Source organism: Kogia breviceps, chromosome 3 (genome assembly GCF_026419965.1).
Source record: "Kogia breviceps isolate mKogBre1 chromosome 3, mKogBre1 haplotype 1, whole genome shotgun sequence".
Classification (NCBI taxonomy): domain Eukaryota; kingdom Metazoa; phylum Chordata; class Mammalia; order Artiodactyla; family Physeteridae; genus Kogia; species Kogia breviceps.
Genome location: NC_081312.1, coordinates 183,938,516 through 183,955,085, shown reverse-complemented (window position 1 = coordinate 183,955,085; position 16,570 = coordinate 183,938,516). Strand labels below are relative to the sequence as shown.

At 43.0% G+C, this 16,570-nt stretch overlaps 1 protein-coding gene across 2 annotated transcripts in view; it reads left to right on the top strand.

Annotated features, from left to right (window-relative positions):
- The window catches only part of HACD1 (3-hydroxyacyl-CoA dehydratase 1), a 30,608-nt gene extending 23,194 nt beyond the window's left edge, over positions 1-7,414 (top strand). For both annotated transcript variants that reach the window (XM_067030742.1, XM_067030741.1), the window contains one exon: positions 6,263-7,414. In XM_067030742.1, coding sequence (XP_066886843.1) covers positions 6,263-6,276 — 14 coding nt within the window. In that variant the 3' untranslated portion in view covers positions 6,277-7,414. The remainder of the gene's footprint in view (positions 1-6,262) is intronic.
- Positions 7,415-16,570: the final 9,156 nt, after the last annotated feature.

The following is a 16,570-nucleotide window of genomic DNA, read 5'->3' as shown; positions in this document are numbered from 1 at the left end:
ATGCCTGTCTTATGAAAAATATTTTTAATCCTTTTCCTAAAATTGCATTAATTCAACTTGTACTCCCTACCAGCAGCTGTAATACTCTTTTTTTCCCTTAAGTGGTGGAATATCTTGAAGTAGGAATTGTGATCAACTTTAATAAAAATGAAATACATTGAACTATTCAGGGACTATATATATATATATATATATATATATATATATATTTTTTTTTTTTTTTTTTTTTTTTTAATTTTATTTCTGCAGTACGCGGGCCTCTCACCGTTGTGGCCTCTCCCGTTGCGGGGCACAGGCTCCGGACGCGCAGACTCAGCGGCCATGGCTCACGGGCCCAGCCGCTCCGCGGCACGTGGGATCTTCCCGGACCGGGGCACGAACCCGTGTCCCCTGCATCGGCAGGCGGACTCTCAACCACTGCGCCACCAGGGAAGCCCCCTTACCCCTATATTTTTAAATGCAGTTGTTCTTAAATCCACCTGACACTTTGTGGGTTTTACTTTTTAGGATAAAGACTAGAAATATGGGTTTCAGATCACAGCTTTTATAAGAGTGATCCTAGGACCCCAGAGTCCCTCCCTTGGAGGCTTTGCATCAGTGGCTGTAGGGCTGAGGAATCTACATTTCTAGCAAGGTGCTGTATAGTTTGATGCAGGCAGTTGAGTTTCCACTACCCCTTTAAGAAACACTGCCACAGAGAAATATCAGGAGGTGGAGGGAGGTGACTTCTTACAAATGCCGTATTCCGTGTACTTAATATAACAGAAAAAATCAGCATTCCATGTTCTATTGTCTCTAACCAAAATGAACACCATAGCTTTAAGCTTATACAAATGAAAAACTCGATATTTGCATAGGATGAGGTAGTAAGACATTTTGTATGTGCCCTTTAAAGCATATGTTATTTTATAGCCATGTAATTGATATGTCCATTCACTTAAGTAGTGTAGGGCAATAAGACAGAGAACAGTAGTAAAATCCAGAGTAATAATCAGGTTTTTTTTCTTGTACTGAATTTAATGATATGAAATAAATGGACATCATAGTTTTAGTAGTTAAAAACTATGCTAAATGATTTTAGTTCAATAGTATTGTTCATTGAACAGAACTTCTAGTCTTTTCTTTTTTGGTCAGTAACCTAAACACACACACACACACACACACACACACACACACGCCTCTTAGGAATATATTCAGGATTGTGAAAAATGTATATGTTCCTGTTTTTGAGAAATATGCACAACAAAATAATTATAATTTGCCTGAGTGATTTATGACAATCAACGGTTGACTAAAATAGATTTGTGGCTAGATGAGTATGTTCAGAAGCTAGTTTTATTGAGTGTACTCTAACTGAACTTTATTAAAACCTTTACAATAGAAATTAATCTTAAGAACTGAGGAAATGGAAAGATTAATTTACATTAAATGTGCTCAAGAAGAAAAAAATGACTTAGTTTTCAGCTGGGACAATGTTGATATTTGAGCATCAAATTTGTTTTTCAAAGCTACAACTTTGTGACTTGTATGCATAAGCATTTGCTCTAAGATTAGGTGTTATTTTTTTGTTTCAGTTCCAAAATCAACATATACGGGATAATTTATATAGAAACTGATTTTGTAGCATTAAAAATGTATCACATTTTAGGGGCTTCCCTAGTGGCGCAGTGGTTAAGAATCCGCCTGCCAATGCAGGGGACATGGGATTGAGCCCTGGTCCGGGAAGATCCCACATGCCGCGGAGCAACTGGGCCCATGTGCCACGACTACTGAGCCTGCGCTCTAGAGCCCGCGAGCCACAACTACTGAGCCCGAGTACCAGAGCTACTGAGCCCGTGTGCCTAGAGCCCGCGCTCCACAACAAGAGAAGCCACTGCAATGAGAAGCCCACGCACCGCAACAAGGAGTGGCCCCCACTCTCCACAACTAGAGAAAGCCCTCGCACAGCAGCAAAGACCCAATACAGCCAAAAATAAAAACAAATAAATAAAATTTTAAAAAATATCACATTTTTAAAATGGAAATTAAAATTTCAGAAAGTTCAAAATTTGAGGATAATTTTTTTTTTTTTTTTTTTGCAGAACAGTTGATACTACCTGTACTAGGTAGTATAAACTAACAGTGTGATAGGTAGCAAAAGTTAGGTAAGAGCATAGCTAGTGAAAAAGGCCTTTAAAAACAGGTTTTAAAAATGTTGGTTATTTCACAGGCTGTACATGTTCATAGTTATGAAGCATTTTTGGCTCTGAAAAATTCCTAATTATTATTATCCTTATGGAATTATCTGCTTTATGTAAATGCATTCAGATCGTTTTTGAAGAAGTGTTTTAAAATATTTTAGATGCATACATACCTTGTGAACACTCGAGTTTGCTTATTTTTTTAATTAAAAAATTTTAAATTAATTTTTTATTGAAGTATAGTTGATCTACAGTGTTGTGTTGGTTTCCGGTGTATAGCACAGTGATTCAGATATATATATTCTTTGTCAGATTCTTTTCCCTTATAGGTTATTACAAAGTATTGAGTATAGTTCTCTGTGCTATACAGTAGGTCCTTGTTGGTTATCTATTTTATATATAGTAGCGGAGTTTGCTTATTTTAAAATAATGTGTTTCATTCAGTAAACATTAAAAGAAGAAAAGAAATCATTGCCACATTTATTTTAAAATTTTATGAAATTAAGGCTGAGTTGTTTTAGTACTAATTCTAGTCTTGTAGTGAACGAAATGGATTAATTTAAAGCTATAAATATTTCTTTAGGGGTAAAATGTACATAGATTTATTTCTTGACAAATATTAACAAAATAAAATTATAAACAATACTGTAGGTTATTTTTACTAGATTCTGATGGCAGGTATTTTTAAATTCATCAGCCACATTCAGTGAAAGAATGGTGACACTTGTAACGGTTAAGAACTGGGACCTGGGAGTGAGACCTGGGGTAGATTGGGGGAAGTACTTAATTTTCTTAAGCTTCTGAGTCCTCATCCATAAAATGGGGTAAGAAATTGTCTGAGTTGCAAATGAGATAACATCCATAACCATGTAGCACAGAGCTTGGCAAATAGACGTAATCAATTAATGACAATTTGCTTTTAATGGTTTTGTAACGACCGTATTGTACCAGGTGAAATTTCTGAAGTCACAGCAAACCCATTTACTTCTGGGGTAGAATTTAATATCACTGCCAGAGAATTGTTTTGGTGGAATTTTCTTTTCCTATACTTTTTCTGTTTTTATCGATTTGAACGATGGCTTCGATTTAGCTATTTGTCTTATCTTGAATTAGAAGGAGAAAGCTATCATTTCATTCAGTAGGGGAACAGTGGAAAGGAGCTACCTAGGCGTTGGTCTCTTTTAGGATATAAGTAGTATCCTGATTGACAAGCCTTTTGATAGTGAATATTTCAAATAAGGCGGTAGCTGTAGTGAGATATTTTCCAGCCAGCCTGGCCCCCTGGCAGTGCTCACAGGAGTGGGGCGTGGGCTTTGATTCGCCGACAGGAGTCCCTGGGCTGAAAGAACTATCTTTACAACAGTAGATCTTTTTTAGAGAATTCTGTTATGTCAGCGTATTATTAATAACTTGTATGGTATTAATAGAAGAATATAAAAGTGTCACAGGTTTCTCAAATGAAGAGTTCCTTGACCAGAACGGGGAGAAATAATTGTGTTCCGAAACGCCTTATTAATCTGCCCCTGTTAGCAATAAGATGATTTTCCAAAAACCTGAAGCTCATCGTAAGTCCCCATTTAAAAAAATTAGATATAAATCTCTGACATCCTAAATGGTGTGCCAGATCTAGATTATAAATCATCTTCTCTCGTGTCTAATCTGAAAAGCTAGATGACCGCGTTGGTCAGAGTTGACTGAAGGCATATGGTCCAGCTGTTATGGTTCCAGATGAGTCAAGTTCACTGGTTTCAGAGGGAGCATTGCAGCTTCTGCTGGCTGTTCAGAAAGGTCAAAATTCAAACAATACAGAATGACCTAGAGTAAGAAAGTGGAAGTTTCTCTTCACTTTTCCCCTTTGTTCCAATACTTCAGGCATTAATAACAGTTTGGTATCTTTTTAGACCCTTAAAAAAACACACATTTATTCTTTCTCTTCCCCTTTACACGCATACACACACAAATGGCTACATAAACAGAAATAATCTAAACGTATTATTTTGCTTGCACGTCTTGGAGATTTCATATGTGTACATGTGTATATGTGCGTGCCACTTCTTTTTTTTTTTTTTTTTTTTTTTTTTGTGGTATGCGGGCCTCTCACTGTTGTGGCCTCTCCCGCTGCGGAGCACAGGCTCCGGACGCGCAGGCTCCGCGGCCACGGCTCACGGGCCCAGCTGCTCCACGGCACGTGGGATCTTCCCGGACCGGGGCACGAACCCGTGTCCCCTGCATCGGCAGGCGGACTCTCAACCACTGCGCCACCAGGGAAGCCCCCGTGCCACTTCTTAATATGTGTTTCTCCACTGATGGACATTTTGGTCGATAATCTATAATCATTGATAGGTACACGAAAATAACATGAGGTGGTAACGCTGATAATCGTAGTATCAATATGTCACATTTACTGAAATTTATTGTGTACCAGGCCATGTGTTAACTTATCTCACTTAACAGCCAAATGAGGTACACATATTGTAATAAATATTTTACCATTGAAGGATCAGGCTCAGGTTACGTAACAGCCCCAAGTACTTTTAGACCTTTTTATAGATGTATACATGTAAGAGAGATTCCTAGGTGTAAAATTGTTAGGTTAAAGAGAACACCCATTTTAAATTCTGGTGGATGCTACGGAATCGTGTTCCAAAAAATCTTTGTCAGTTTAATCCCAACAGCGAGGTACGGGAGCACATATTTCTTCATATTCTTACACTAAATAGTGTAAATCTTTTCATTTTTTTCCCTTTTATATTTACTTGATTATTTCAACTGAACGTATCTTCAGATCTTTATTTTTTTTATCTCCGAGTCTACGATGCTATCGTGAGACAGAGGAAGAGACTCTTGGCCTCGTCACGCGTGGAGGTGATTTGTGTGTTGCGGTTCCCGTTCTTTCTACTATTTTTGTCTCCGTGTCTCTTCCAGTCCAAGCATGGGTCTGTTTTCACTCTGAGATTGGAATATGTGTTTGGCAGAGATGTGTTTCATGTCTCAGCCCATCAGTAACGGTGCTGTGGCCCAGACATGCCCGGGGCACTCACCTTGGCCCGTGCCACCTGTGGGAGCCCCACAGACATTTCACTGGCTGCAGCCCATCTTGTGATGGCGTGGCCAGCCCAGCCCTCGTGGTTCTCGTTATGGTTACAAAAGGCTCCTCAACAGCCATCAGGGAACTTTGGCAAAACGAGATTCATGACTCACAGGTCCTGGAGGGTCACAAGGACACATCCCAGGGCCACGGGGCAAGGTCGTGGGGAGAGAAAGAGAGCAAACTTGGGTTCTGCCTTTACGGGGGGAAAGCGAGGTCACTCAAGTGGCTAGTTATCTAGGTCACCCAGGGCTTTCGACAAGGGGAACTTCATGGATGCAGGGGGGCCTGGCTTCATCCAGTCGTGTGTCTGGCACTGTGTGTATTCAAGATAGATGACTTTGAAGTAGATGCTCCAGCAATCGGAAGCTTAAGGTCAGGTACCTACATGACAATCAAAAACGCCTTACCCTACAAGATGAAATAGGAAAAATCCATTATGATCTAATTTTGCTTATTTTTTCCCCTTGTAAGGGCAGGCCTCTGTTAGAAATGGTGTTTTGGGGGGCCATTTATGCATCTAGAGAGGAAAGAGCCCCCTAGGTTCTAAAATCTCTTTTTGTAGGCAGTCTAGAAATCCTTTAGTGGGACAAACAATTTAAATCTAGAAATAGCCATATGGTAGAAGATTTTCTTTTTCCTTAAAGAATATGATTTAAAAATCGAGTTCCCTCCATGTAAAAATCCCCAAGATAATTTTGCTAATGTGGGAAAAAGCAAGGGGTTGGACTAGTGTGTGTAAGGTGCACGTTTTGTTTAAAAAGTGGGAAGAGGAGAAACATCACATATATTTGTATGTCTGTACAGAAACTGTAGAAAGATGTCTAATAAAATACAGATGGTTTTTACCCATTGGCGACAGAGATGGGGGTGGAACTGGCCAGGTGTGGAAAAAACCTGAGAGGAGACTTCTTGCTGGTGACAATTTTAAACTTTCTAGTTTCTGAGCCATGTGAAAGTATTACCCGTGTATTTTTTTTTTTTTTTTAAACAGGGAGCGGTCAGTAGTGAAATGCAGCAGGAATTTCAGTAAGGCGAGAATGGGAAGTATCTATCGTGTCTCCCAATGATTTGTTGAATTATGAACTTTACCGGAACAGATTCGGCGTGCAGTGAATTGAAATGTGGGTGAGAAGCATTTTTATTGTATATTTACTGAGTGAAGAAACCACCCCAGGACTTCCCTGGCAGTCCAGTGGTTAGGACTCAGCACTTTCACTGCCGAGGGCCCGGCTTCAATCCCTAATCAGGGAACTGAGCAAGCAAGCCAGCAAGCCTCGCAGCATGGCCAAGAAAGAAAAAAAAAAAAAAGAAAGAAAGAAACCACCCAAAACGTCGTGGCTTAAAACAAGTCATTTGACTCTCCCACCGGCCTGAGTTGACTGGGCTCAGCTGGGCAGTTTCTTTACTCCATGGGATGTCAGCTGAAGCTGGAGTCACCTGGGGACTCAACTGGGTTCAGAGCATCCGTGATGACGTGCGCGCGTGGCTGTCACGTGGGAGCAGAGCTGGGGCTCTTAACTGGCTTTCCTGGGTACGGACTTTCTGTCTGACCTTGGCTTCTCCAGGGTGGCTGGGTGGAGAGAGGCTGCGTACCCAGAGCAAGGAGGGGAAGCTGTCTTCGTAAAGGTGACACTGAGAACTGGTCCGCATCACTTGCAAACCCCTTCTGTTGTTCAGGCAGACCTAGGGCCAGCCCAGAGTCAAGGGGAGGGGACATGAAGCCGCCTCCTAATGGGGAGAGTGACAAATCATTTATGTCCATCTTTAAGCCGTCACAGGAAGCCTTCGCCAGAAATTCACGACAACTGAAATGTCCCCTGCACAACTCATATTAAAAAAGAGTCCTGGTGAGAGAATTACAAACTCATTTGAAGGAAATGTTAAGATTATGACTAACAAAAAATCTGCATGCCCTACCCCCTGTGAAACGAGGAGGAATGTAACAGGCAACTTAGTCCAAAATGTTTGGGTAGCTTGAAAACTTGTGTTTCGTGAGTTTTGCTTTGGAATAATGCCCTCTGCTTACCTTGACGGAAACAGTAAACCATCACAGGCAATCTGCTTGTGCATTTCTCTCAGAGTATGGATAATATCCTCTACATTACCTATGTGAAGAGCATTAAAGATTTTTTTCCAAATCCTAGTGCTAGGACATCTTTACTTTCTGTGAAGAACTGATACGATTGTTTCTTATAGTCAATGCAAAACTGATTATAAAGAACATCCGAAAAATTTACAGGTCAAATTTAATAATACTGTAGTGTACGACCTGCATAAAATTGTGTTAACTACACCTTAGTGATGATTTTCTATACTAGCTAGATGTTCCATGAGGTGAATTGCTGTTTCTACTTTTCCAGTTTAATGTATGGTCCTTATAAATCTTCTAAAATCTTTTGTAAAATAAAATAGAGGGTACATGAATGGATAAAGGAAACCGACAAAAACATTGTTAGGTGGATAGAGATAAGACATCTTAAATTTATACCCTAATGACTGAAAGCCAGAGTTTGTTTAGTAGGAAGGCTAGCACAGAAGAACATTGAGTCTCTCAGCATCTGAAGAAATCTCAGAGGAATTAGAAAGGGGATGCTGGAGGTCCCAAAGATACTTCATCTCTCAAAAACTCTTGGTTAGAGCTACCCTGTTCTTTAAATTGAGAAAAAGAGGGAGTTTCTTAATCCAATACCTAGTACCTACAGAGAGCCTACAGCAGACATCACACTAAAGGGTGGGTGATCTAGTGAATGTTTTCCTTCTTGTAACAGGACACGTATGTCCGCTATTACATTTTCAATTCGGCTTTGTTCTGGAGGTCCTGCCTAGTAGAATAAGGGGAGTAAAAGTATGAGGAAGAAGGAAACAAAGCTGTCATTCTTCACCGATGATACTGCAGAAATTAAAGCAGCCAATGAAGTATTCCTGGTTATCAGGAACAGAGGAGAATGAGAGCTGGGAAAAAGATTGCAGAACTAAAAATGTAAGTGACAAAACAAAAGGTGACATGCTGGCTTGTAATGGAGGCTTGTAGTCAACCCCCAAATCTGTTCTCTTTTATGGTAATTGAACCCTTGACTTACAGCTTGCCACTGAGAATAAGGGTATTTCCCAGGGTCTCTTGCAGCTAGGTGCGCCTGTCTGACTAAGTTCTAGTCCCACTAGCATGAGATGGGAGGTGGCACATGTGGCTTCCGGTAAGCACGCTCTTACTGGAATGTGGATGCGGTGGCAGCCATCCCTTTTGGAGCGTGATGCATCTTGGAACTTCCTAGGAATAGCAGAGCAATAGGAGAAAGGAACATGGATCTCTCCCATCGTGGAGCAGCCATAGGGCCGCTGGATACACCCGTGCAGTTGGACGGGACATGAGTGGGTACACATCGCAGAGACCACAGTGTGAATGTGACCCCACAGAGTGGCGCAACAGACATCAGGAAAAATGGGTATCCTGCACAGCCATACGCAGTATCCCAGCGTCACCTGCCCCGGGTAGGGCTACCCTGAGGAGGAAGACGTGGCAACCTCACAGCGGGACTATTTCAGATACTCTTACTTTGGGTCTCTGCTACAGCTGCTGAACCTTCGTTACAGTTCATACAAGATTCTAAATCGGGAATAGGGTGTAGCGTCCTTTAGCAAAGAAAGGAAGTCAGCAGACTAGTAGCCAAGGGGCAAGATGACTTTCACATTTGTTGAGTGAATGCTCTGTGCAAAGATCTGTGGTAAGAGCTGGTGGAAGGTACGTGAAGGACAGTTCCTGCCCTCCAGGAACTTAAAGTCTAGTGAGGAAAAACCCATCTATAAACTTCAATAACTTTCGGGAATATAACCCTCAAGGAATTTATAATCTAGTGAAGAAAAATATATTTATACCAGTAATTTTAATACATGGGAGTGAAGTGCGGCTCTGAGGGTAGCAATCGAGTAGGAGGAAAAGACGTTTATACCAATGATATTAAGTGGGTACTGGAGGCATCCCTGATGTTAAGCAGAGTATAACTAGCTAGCCCCAAGTTTCCAAATCACAACGTTCATCAGTTTTCCCTTCAGATAGCCTTAAGTTATGAGACACAGTACTAATTTTTCTATTTCAGTGCCCTAAGACATCTGGCTTTCTGCAGCACGTAAGCAGTTTGCCTAGTGTATTTTAAAGAATTCTTAGTGAAAGAAAGAGAAAAAAAAGCAATATATTTTTTATTTGCACACAGAGATGAAAACATGGTTTGGCCTCAAAGGAAAAAAAACATCTTATTTATTTTACAGTGGTTTCTAAACGTTACTCCAGAGAGGCCTGTATTGATGGAGAGTATCAATATGATCTTTAAGAAACTGACATTATTTTGGTGGTGTTGTTCTAAACAGACTATGATGATGATAATATCCAATAAAAGAAAATGAATTTGAAGAGTTACGTGTGTGTGTACTGGTTATGTGTGGGCGGGGACCAACCACAAGTTCTGCAAATCTTTTCTCAGTATTGAGACTGTTGTCGCTGCAGTAGCAATTTGCTGTTTCAGCCTACCACGGATATTTTTTTTTTTTTTTTTTTTTTTTTTTTTGGTACGCGGGCCTCTCACTGTCGTGGCCTCTCCCGTTGCGGAGCACAGGCTCCGGACGCGCAGGCGCAGCGGCCACGGCTCACGGGCCCAGCCGCTCCGCGGCACGTGGGATCTTCCCGGACCGGGGCACGAACCCGTGTCCCCTGCATCAGCAGGCGGATTCTCAACCACTGCGCCACCAGGGAAGCCCACCACGGATATTTATTAAGGATCGATTCTGAGCAGTGCTCTGCTGGGCACACTGTGGAAATGTGGTTAATAAAACAAATCTGCATTCTCATACAGTAGGCCACTGCCCCAAAGGAGGTATGGAAACACGTACTCATAAATAACCAATACAGAGTACTAGGTGGAGGCCCAAGGAAGTGCGGGTATGTTGGGGAGGAACTTCTTTTGTATTAAAAAAATTGATTTACAGAAAGGGGTGGTAGGTGGAATTTGCCTCTCAGGGTCAGGTTTGCTGACCCTGTTCTAGAAGAAGAGAGACTACAGGTGAGGATCTTCCCTTTTGGATGACAAAGGACAACCTTAGGTCAGATCCTTTTCTTCCCTGGGTAGCTCAGTTTGTTCTTCTAAGACAGTATGTCCCCTTAGAGTACATTCCCAGCCTCAAAGCCATCGCCATGGGAATATGGGCTCTGATCATCTGTTATAGCTATTTTGGTCCATGGAAAGGGGGTCATGGGGCTTCCCTGGTGGCGCAGTGGTTGAGAGTCCGCCTGCCAAGGCGGGGGACGCGGGTTCGCGCCCCGGTCCGGGAGGATCCCACGTGCCGCGGAGCGGCTGGGCCCGTGAGCCGTGGCCGCTGCGCCTGCGCGTCCGGAGCCTGTGCTCCGCAGCGGGAGAGGCCACAGCGGTGAGAGGCCCGCGTACCGCAAAAAAACCTCACAGGCAGGGCTTCCCTGGTGGCGCAGTAGTTGAGAGTCCGCCTGCCGATGCAGGGGACGTGGGTTCGCGCCCCGGTCCGGGAGGATCCCACGTGCCGCGGAGCGGCTGGGCCCGTGAGCCGTGGCCCCGGAGCCTGCGCGTCCGGAGCCTGTGCTCCGCAACGGGAGAGGCCACAACAGTGAGAGGCCCGCGTACCGCAAAAAAAAAAAAAAAAAAAAAAGTGGGGGTTGGGTCATGGAATCTCTTTCTTTGCCTGTATTGGAGATATGGTAAGGAAAGAGTCCACGGTCTCATTTTCCAGCTGTTGGCCAGTCTGGCAGGAGGCTCGCTGGCCAGCATCTGAGTCTAAGAGCAAATCTTTACCCACATTTCTATGTACCAGGGAAAAGATGAATTCTTACTGGGTGAAGCTTAAAGGACTTCATTGGATGGGCATTAAGGATTGGAAACATTCCAATATGCAGCGTTACAAGTGGGTTTGGGGCTGGGGCAGGTTTGGAAAGGGGGGGTTAGTGCAAACGTATAAAACTAAGAGGCCAGAGCATATACAACAGAACCAACAGGCACACGGTGGGCTACGTAATAAGACGCACGGCTGAAAGGGGCGTTGTGTGGATTCTTGCCCCGTGGAGAGTCAAGGTCTTTACTCAGCAGGCAAAGGCCATCGGAGATGGTCGAACGTGGTGTTGACAATTCCACCCGTGCTTCCTCATCGTGGGAGGAGCTGGAGGCATCAAAGATTGAAGGCTGGAGACCAACTAGGAGGCTGCTGCATTATTCCAAGCAAGCAATACTGAGAGACTTGACTGAGGGAACATGAGAGAGAAAGCGAAGGTGGATGAGACATTGGAGACCTTGTCAAGAACGAAGCTCCAGGGTTTGGTGCCTGGGAAGAGATAGAAGAGGAAAAAGTACACCCTCAGACAGCCCTCTACGCTTTAAGCATGTAAGTTATAAATGTGATCTTATCATCTAACAGAAAAAGAAAACACAGTAAGCATTGTTTATATTTCCCCCAAAGATACACAGTAATGGAATCCCACATATCAGTAAAGGGCAGATCTATTTTCCTCACCTTGCTGTCACCCTCAGCGTAATATTTTCACTCATAACTCACAATTTGTTGCCTTAACCTTCAAAGTATATCCAGAATGCAAACATTTCCTATCTCCACTGCTGATACCATTTTGGGTTTGGCTGCCATTTTCTTTTGCCTACGTCATTACTGTAGAGTCTCCTAACTATGTTCCCCAGTTCATCCCTGGCTCCCCGTAATCTGCTCTTAACACAGCAGTCACTTATCTTTTTATAATTTAATTTTTATTTTATATTGGAGTCTAGTTGGTTTACAGTGTTGTGTTAGTTTCGGGTGTACAGCAAAGTGGTTCAGTTACACATATACATATGCCCATTCTTTTTCAGATTCTCTCCGACCTAGGTTATTAGCAGTCAGTTATCTTTAGAACAAAAGTAGGATCACGCCATCCCCCTTCTCAAAATCTTCCAGTAATTCCCCACTTCGCTTAGCGTAGAAGCAGACGTTCTGACCATAGCCTACAAACCCTCCATAACCTGCTGCCTCAACTACCACCTTCCGCCTCACCTTCCTTTGCTACTTTGCTCCGGCCAAGTCTGACACCTTGCTGTGCCTGTAGAATGCCACCCAGTCTCCTTTCTCAGGGCCACTGCACTTGCTGTTACCCTTCCCTTTAGGTTTTTGTCACTTTGCCAGGGCAGCCGTCCCTGATTACCACGTGGTGTAGCAACCATATGCCTCCACTGCATTCTCCAGCCACTAGACTCCAGCTTAGTTTTTTATCATAACTCTTGACAAAATATGCATCTATATAGTTTGTGTCTCTCCCTAATATGGACTGTAAACTCAACGTGGGCGTGATTAGTCTTTTTCTTTTCTTTCGTTACTGCATTTCCAACACCCAGAGCAACTTGGCATAGAGCAGATATTGAAATATTTATTGAATTAATGGAGTCTGTCAACAGAAGGCTGAATTCCACAAGTGCATACTAGATGTTCCCCTTGGGTTATTTTCTGTGTGTTTTTTAAATTTTATTTTATTGAAGTATAGTTGATTTACAATGTTGTGTTAATTTCTGGTGTACAGCAAAATGATTCAGATATCTATATCCATATCTATTCTTTTTCATACTCTTTTCCATTCCGGTTTATCACAGGATATTGGTTAAAGTTCCCTGTGCTCTACAGTAGCACCTTGTTGTTGATCCAGTCTCTCTATATAATCGTTTGCACCTGCTCATCCCACACTCCCAGTCCACCCTCCCCCTCCCCTGCCCCCTTGGCGACCACAAGTCTGTGCTCTATGTCTGTGAGTCTGTTTCTGTTCCGTAGATATGTTCATTTGTGTCGTATTTTAGATTCCACATATAAGTGATATCATATGGTATTTGTCTTTCTCTTTCTGACTTACTTCACTTAGTATGATAATCTCTAGGTCCATCCATGTTGCCTCAAATGGCATGATTTCATTCTTTTTTATGGCTGAGTAATATTCCATTGTATATGTGTACCACATCTTTATCCATTCATCTGTCGATGGACATTTAGGTTGTTTCCATGTCTTGGCTATTGTGAATAGTGCTGCTGTGAACATCGGGGTTAGATGCGCCCATTGTTAACACTTACCTATAACATAGCATCCTATGTGTTAAGGGAAGCACCTCATTAGAAATTTCTGGTAAATTGTATTGCAAGAAAAAAGCTTAGTCTTAATAAATCCAAAATCTACAACATCTTGGTAACCATGCTGCTTCACTGAGTTCTAGCAAACGAAAAAGCTCTGAGGTGTGGGCTTAGGTTAACAAGTGATCTGGGCGTCATTTTTCAAAACAGCTCTAATCTTCAGAATTCACTCAAGCAATCATACAACAAAATTCCTTAAACAACTATCTATATACCAACGCCGTGCTCTGGGCATGGAAAGATGGAAGGTGGTTCCTACCCTCAAGGGCCTTACAGGCTGTTAAATAAAAGAAAAAAACAGGTCAGCCTGCAACTAAAAATGCATGTGTCAAGTGCTTTGTGGGGGGAGGGGGAGCACAGAAGAGGGGCAGCTGACCCAGGAAACAGTCTGCAGAGGAGGCCGGGCTGGGGCTGGATTAGGTGGATCTCATGGGAATGGAGAAGACGGGACGGGGTGTCCTAGGCAGAGGCGACTGCAGCCTCAAGCATGCAGTTCTGGGGGGGTCTGGGAAACTCCAAGTAGTTCTGTGCGGCTGGCGCACAGGTATCTTCTGCGAGGTGATGAACATGAGGACGGAGGTGTAGGCAGAGCCTAGATTACGAAATAGAAGGGGACACGAGACAAATGTACGACGGTCATTGTGATCGGGGCGCATCGTGATAGAAGGGGGACCTGTGGGGAGGAGGGGGTCAGACAATGCCTACATGTTGTCGTATTAAAGTTTATATTTAATTCCGGGTGTCGTTTAATAGTACTTTCTCTAAAAAAGCTCTCAAGTATTATACAGTACGTGTAAGAATAAATAATACTTTGGTTCTGATCACACATCAGTTCTGATTAGTTGAATTGATAAGTTCATTACAGGCGGAAAGTTACACACTTCTGTTTTATCTGTATCAGGTAAAGTTAATGGTACAATTTGTGATTTTTAAGATTTCGAAAGTATTTCCCCTTTCCCTTTGAGAGTTCCTATTTCTGAGTCTGTACTCCCGTTTCAGGGCACTTAAATCATTTTGTCAGCTCAAGAAGGCCCTCCCACCGTCTGAGGGCAAACAGCCTTGAACTGCAACTGCAAGATTTTTAGAGAAAATCCCAGCCTTTGGAGCAGGCGAGGCAATCTCTCACGTTCTACCAACTAATTGATGGTTAGCGGCTGCCGGGGTTCTGTGCCGGGGACTCAGAATCGTGCCAAGATCATGAGGGATGTCTGCACGGGCAGGAGACGGCCACTGGTGGCATGTGTCTCTAGGGGTTACCACCCCTGCTGAGGAGAATACGCTCTGACAGTTCAATCTGGTGGCAGTGCTAAGAAATCAGACCACTCTTTTCAGCCTTCTCTCCAAAGCCTTTGAACCCTCGAAATTTTCTGAACCACGTTGACTTTTAAACTCTCTGAATCGTAAGAGACACAAGGTCATGAAGTAACTTGCCAAGGCCATCCAGATGATAGTTGGTAGATCCATGATATAAAAGCAATCTGTTTGACTCCAAAGATCATGCCCCTCTCTCCTTTCCTTTTTTTATATTATGGATTTACCAACTATGAGCTGGGTGGCGTTGGGCAAGTTACTTCACGTCTCTGAACCACGATTTCCACATCCGTAAAATGCAGAAATTAATATCAGCCTCATAAGAATGTTGTACCTACCTCCTCGGTTTCATCACATACCATCATTCTCTCAGTATGCTCTAGGCTGGCAAACTACTGCCTTTAGGCCAGATTGAGCCCTGTTTTTGTAAAATAAAGTTTTATGGGAATACAAAAGAAAAAAGAGAGACACAGGGACTGAGTTTTGACACATGAATGCAATTCACGGTCATAAGCTCTCAGACTTCCTTTTCCTTGCTCTTGACCTTCTTTTGGCTGCTATAGACAGGTTACCAATGTCTACCAAACACCCACCCAGTGTAACTGGCTATGGAGTAGTCAACTAATAATGCTCCTGCTTCCATGTGATATCGGGTAGGGTATTTTCAAACGCTTATTGATACGATAGTTGGACACCAAAACTATGAGTTTTGCTTAGATGAAAAGATAAAGTTTAAATAAGAAGGGGCATGGCAGATAAGAAATTAGAACAGATTTTTTAAAAAATGAAATATGGGCTTCCCTGGTGGCGCGGTGGTTGAGAATCCGCCTGCCGATGCAGGGGACACGGGTTCGTGCCCCGGTCCGGGAAGATCCCACATGCCGCGGAGCGGCTGGGCCCGTGAGCCGTGGCCGCTGAGCCTGCGCGTCCGGAGCCTGTGCTCTGCAACGGGAGAGGCCACGACAGTGAGAGGCCCGCGTACCACAAAAAAAAAATAAATAAATAAAATAAAAAAATAAATAAAAAATGAAATATAATTGACATAACATTATATTATTTTCAGGTGTATAACATAATGATTCAGCCTGAGTATAACTGCAAAATGATCATCACAATAAGTCTAATTAACATCCTTATGGAAATGGAAAGAACAAAATCGGGGTTATGTGCACGGGAGCCACAGAGTTCCAACTTGGAGTTGTTGCCTGACAGAGGTCTAGCTTACTTCCTCCTAATTGCTTGCTAAAGTTAATTTGCAATCCTCAAACTAAAAGTCAGGGGGTAGTAGAGGAAAACTAGCTCTTTTAACTAGTGTATCCAAATATCTCAGCAACTTACCATAAAGTCAAAAACGGATTGGTGTGCAGCTCTCTCCAAACAGTGACCTGGGGACCCAGTCTCCTTCTAGCCTACTTGCCTGGGCCACGTTTTACATATGACTCCCAAGAGCAACGTGCCTGTCTGTACCCAGCTAGCACAGCAGGAGAGACACACGGATTCACGTGTAGCGAGTTTTATGGGCCAGATGTGGCCGTGGCATTCACAGATGTTCCACTGGCAAAGACTCGGTCATGAAGCCAAAGCAAACGAAGGATGCTGGTGCCCTGGAGGTAAAGGAAACAAGCTGGCGAAGAAGTTCCTTATTTCTCAAACAGACATACCACAGACTTGCTTTCACTGTAAGGTGCCTATGGGCTGGTGCCTATTTACCAAAGGACCTTCGTTTTTATTTTTATTTATTTATTTTTATTTTTATTATTTTTTTTGCGGTACGCGGGCCTCTCACCACTGTGGCCTCTCCCGTTGCGGAGCACAGGCTCCG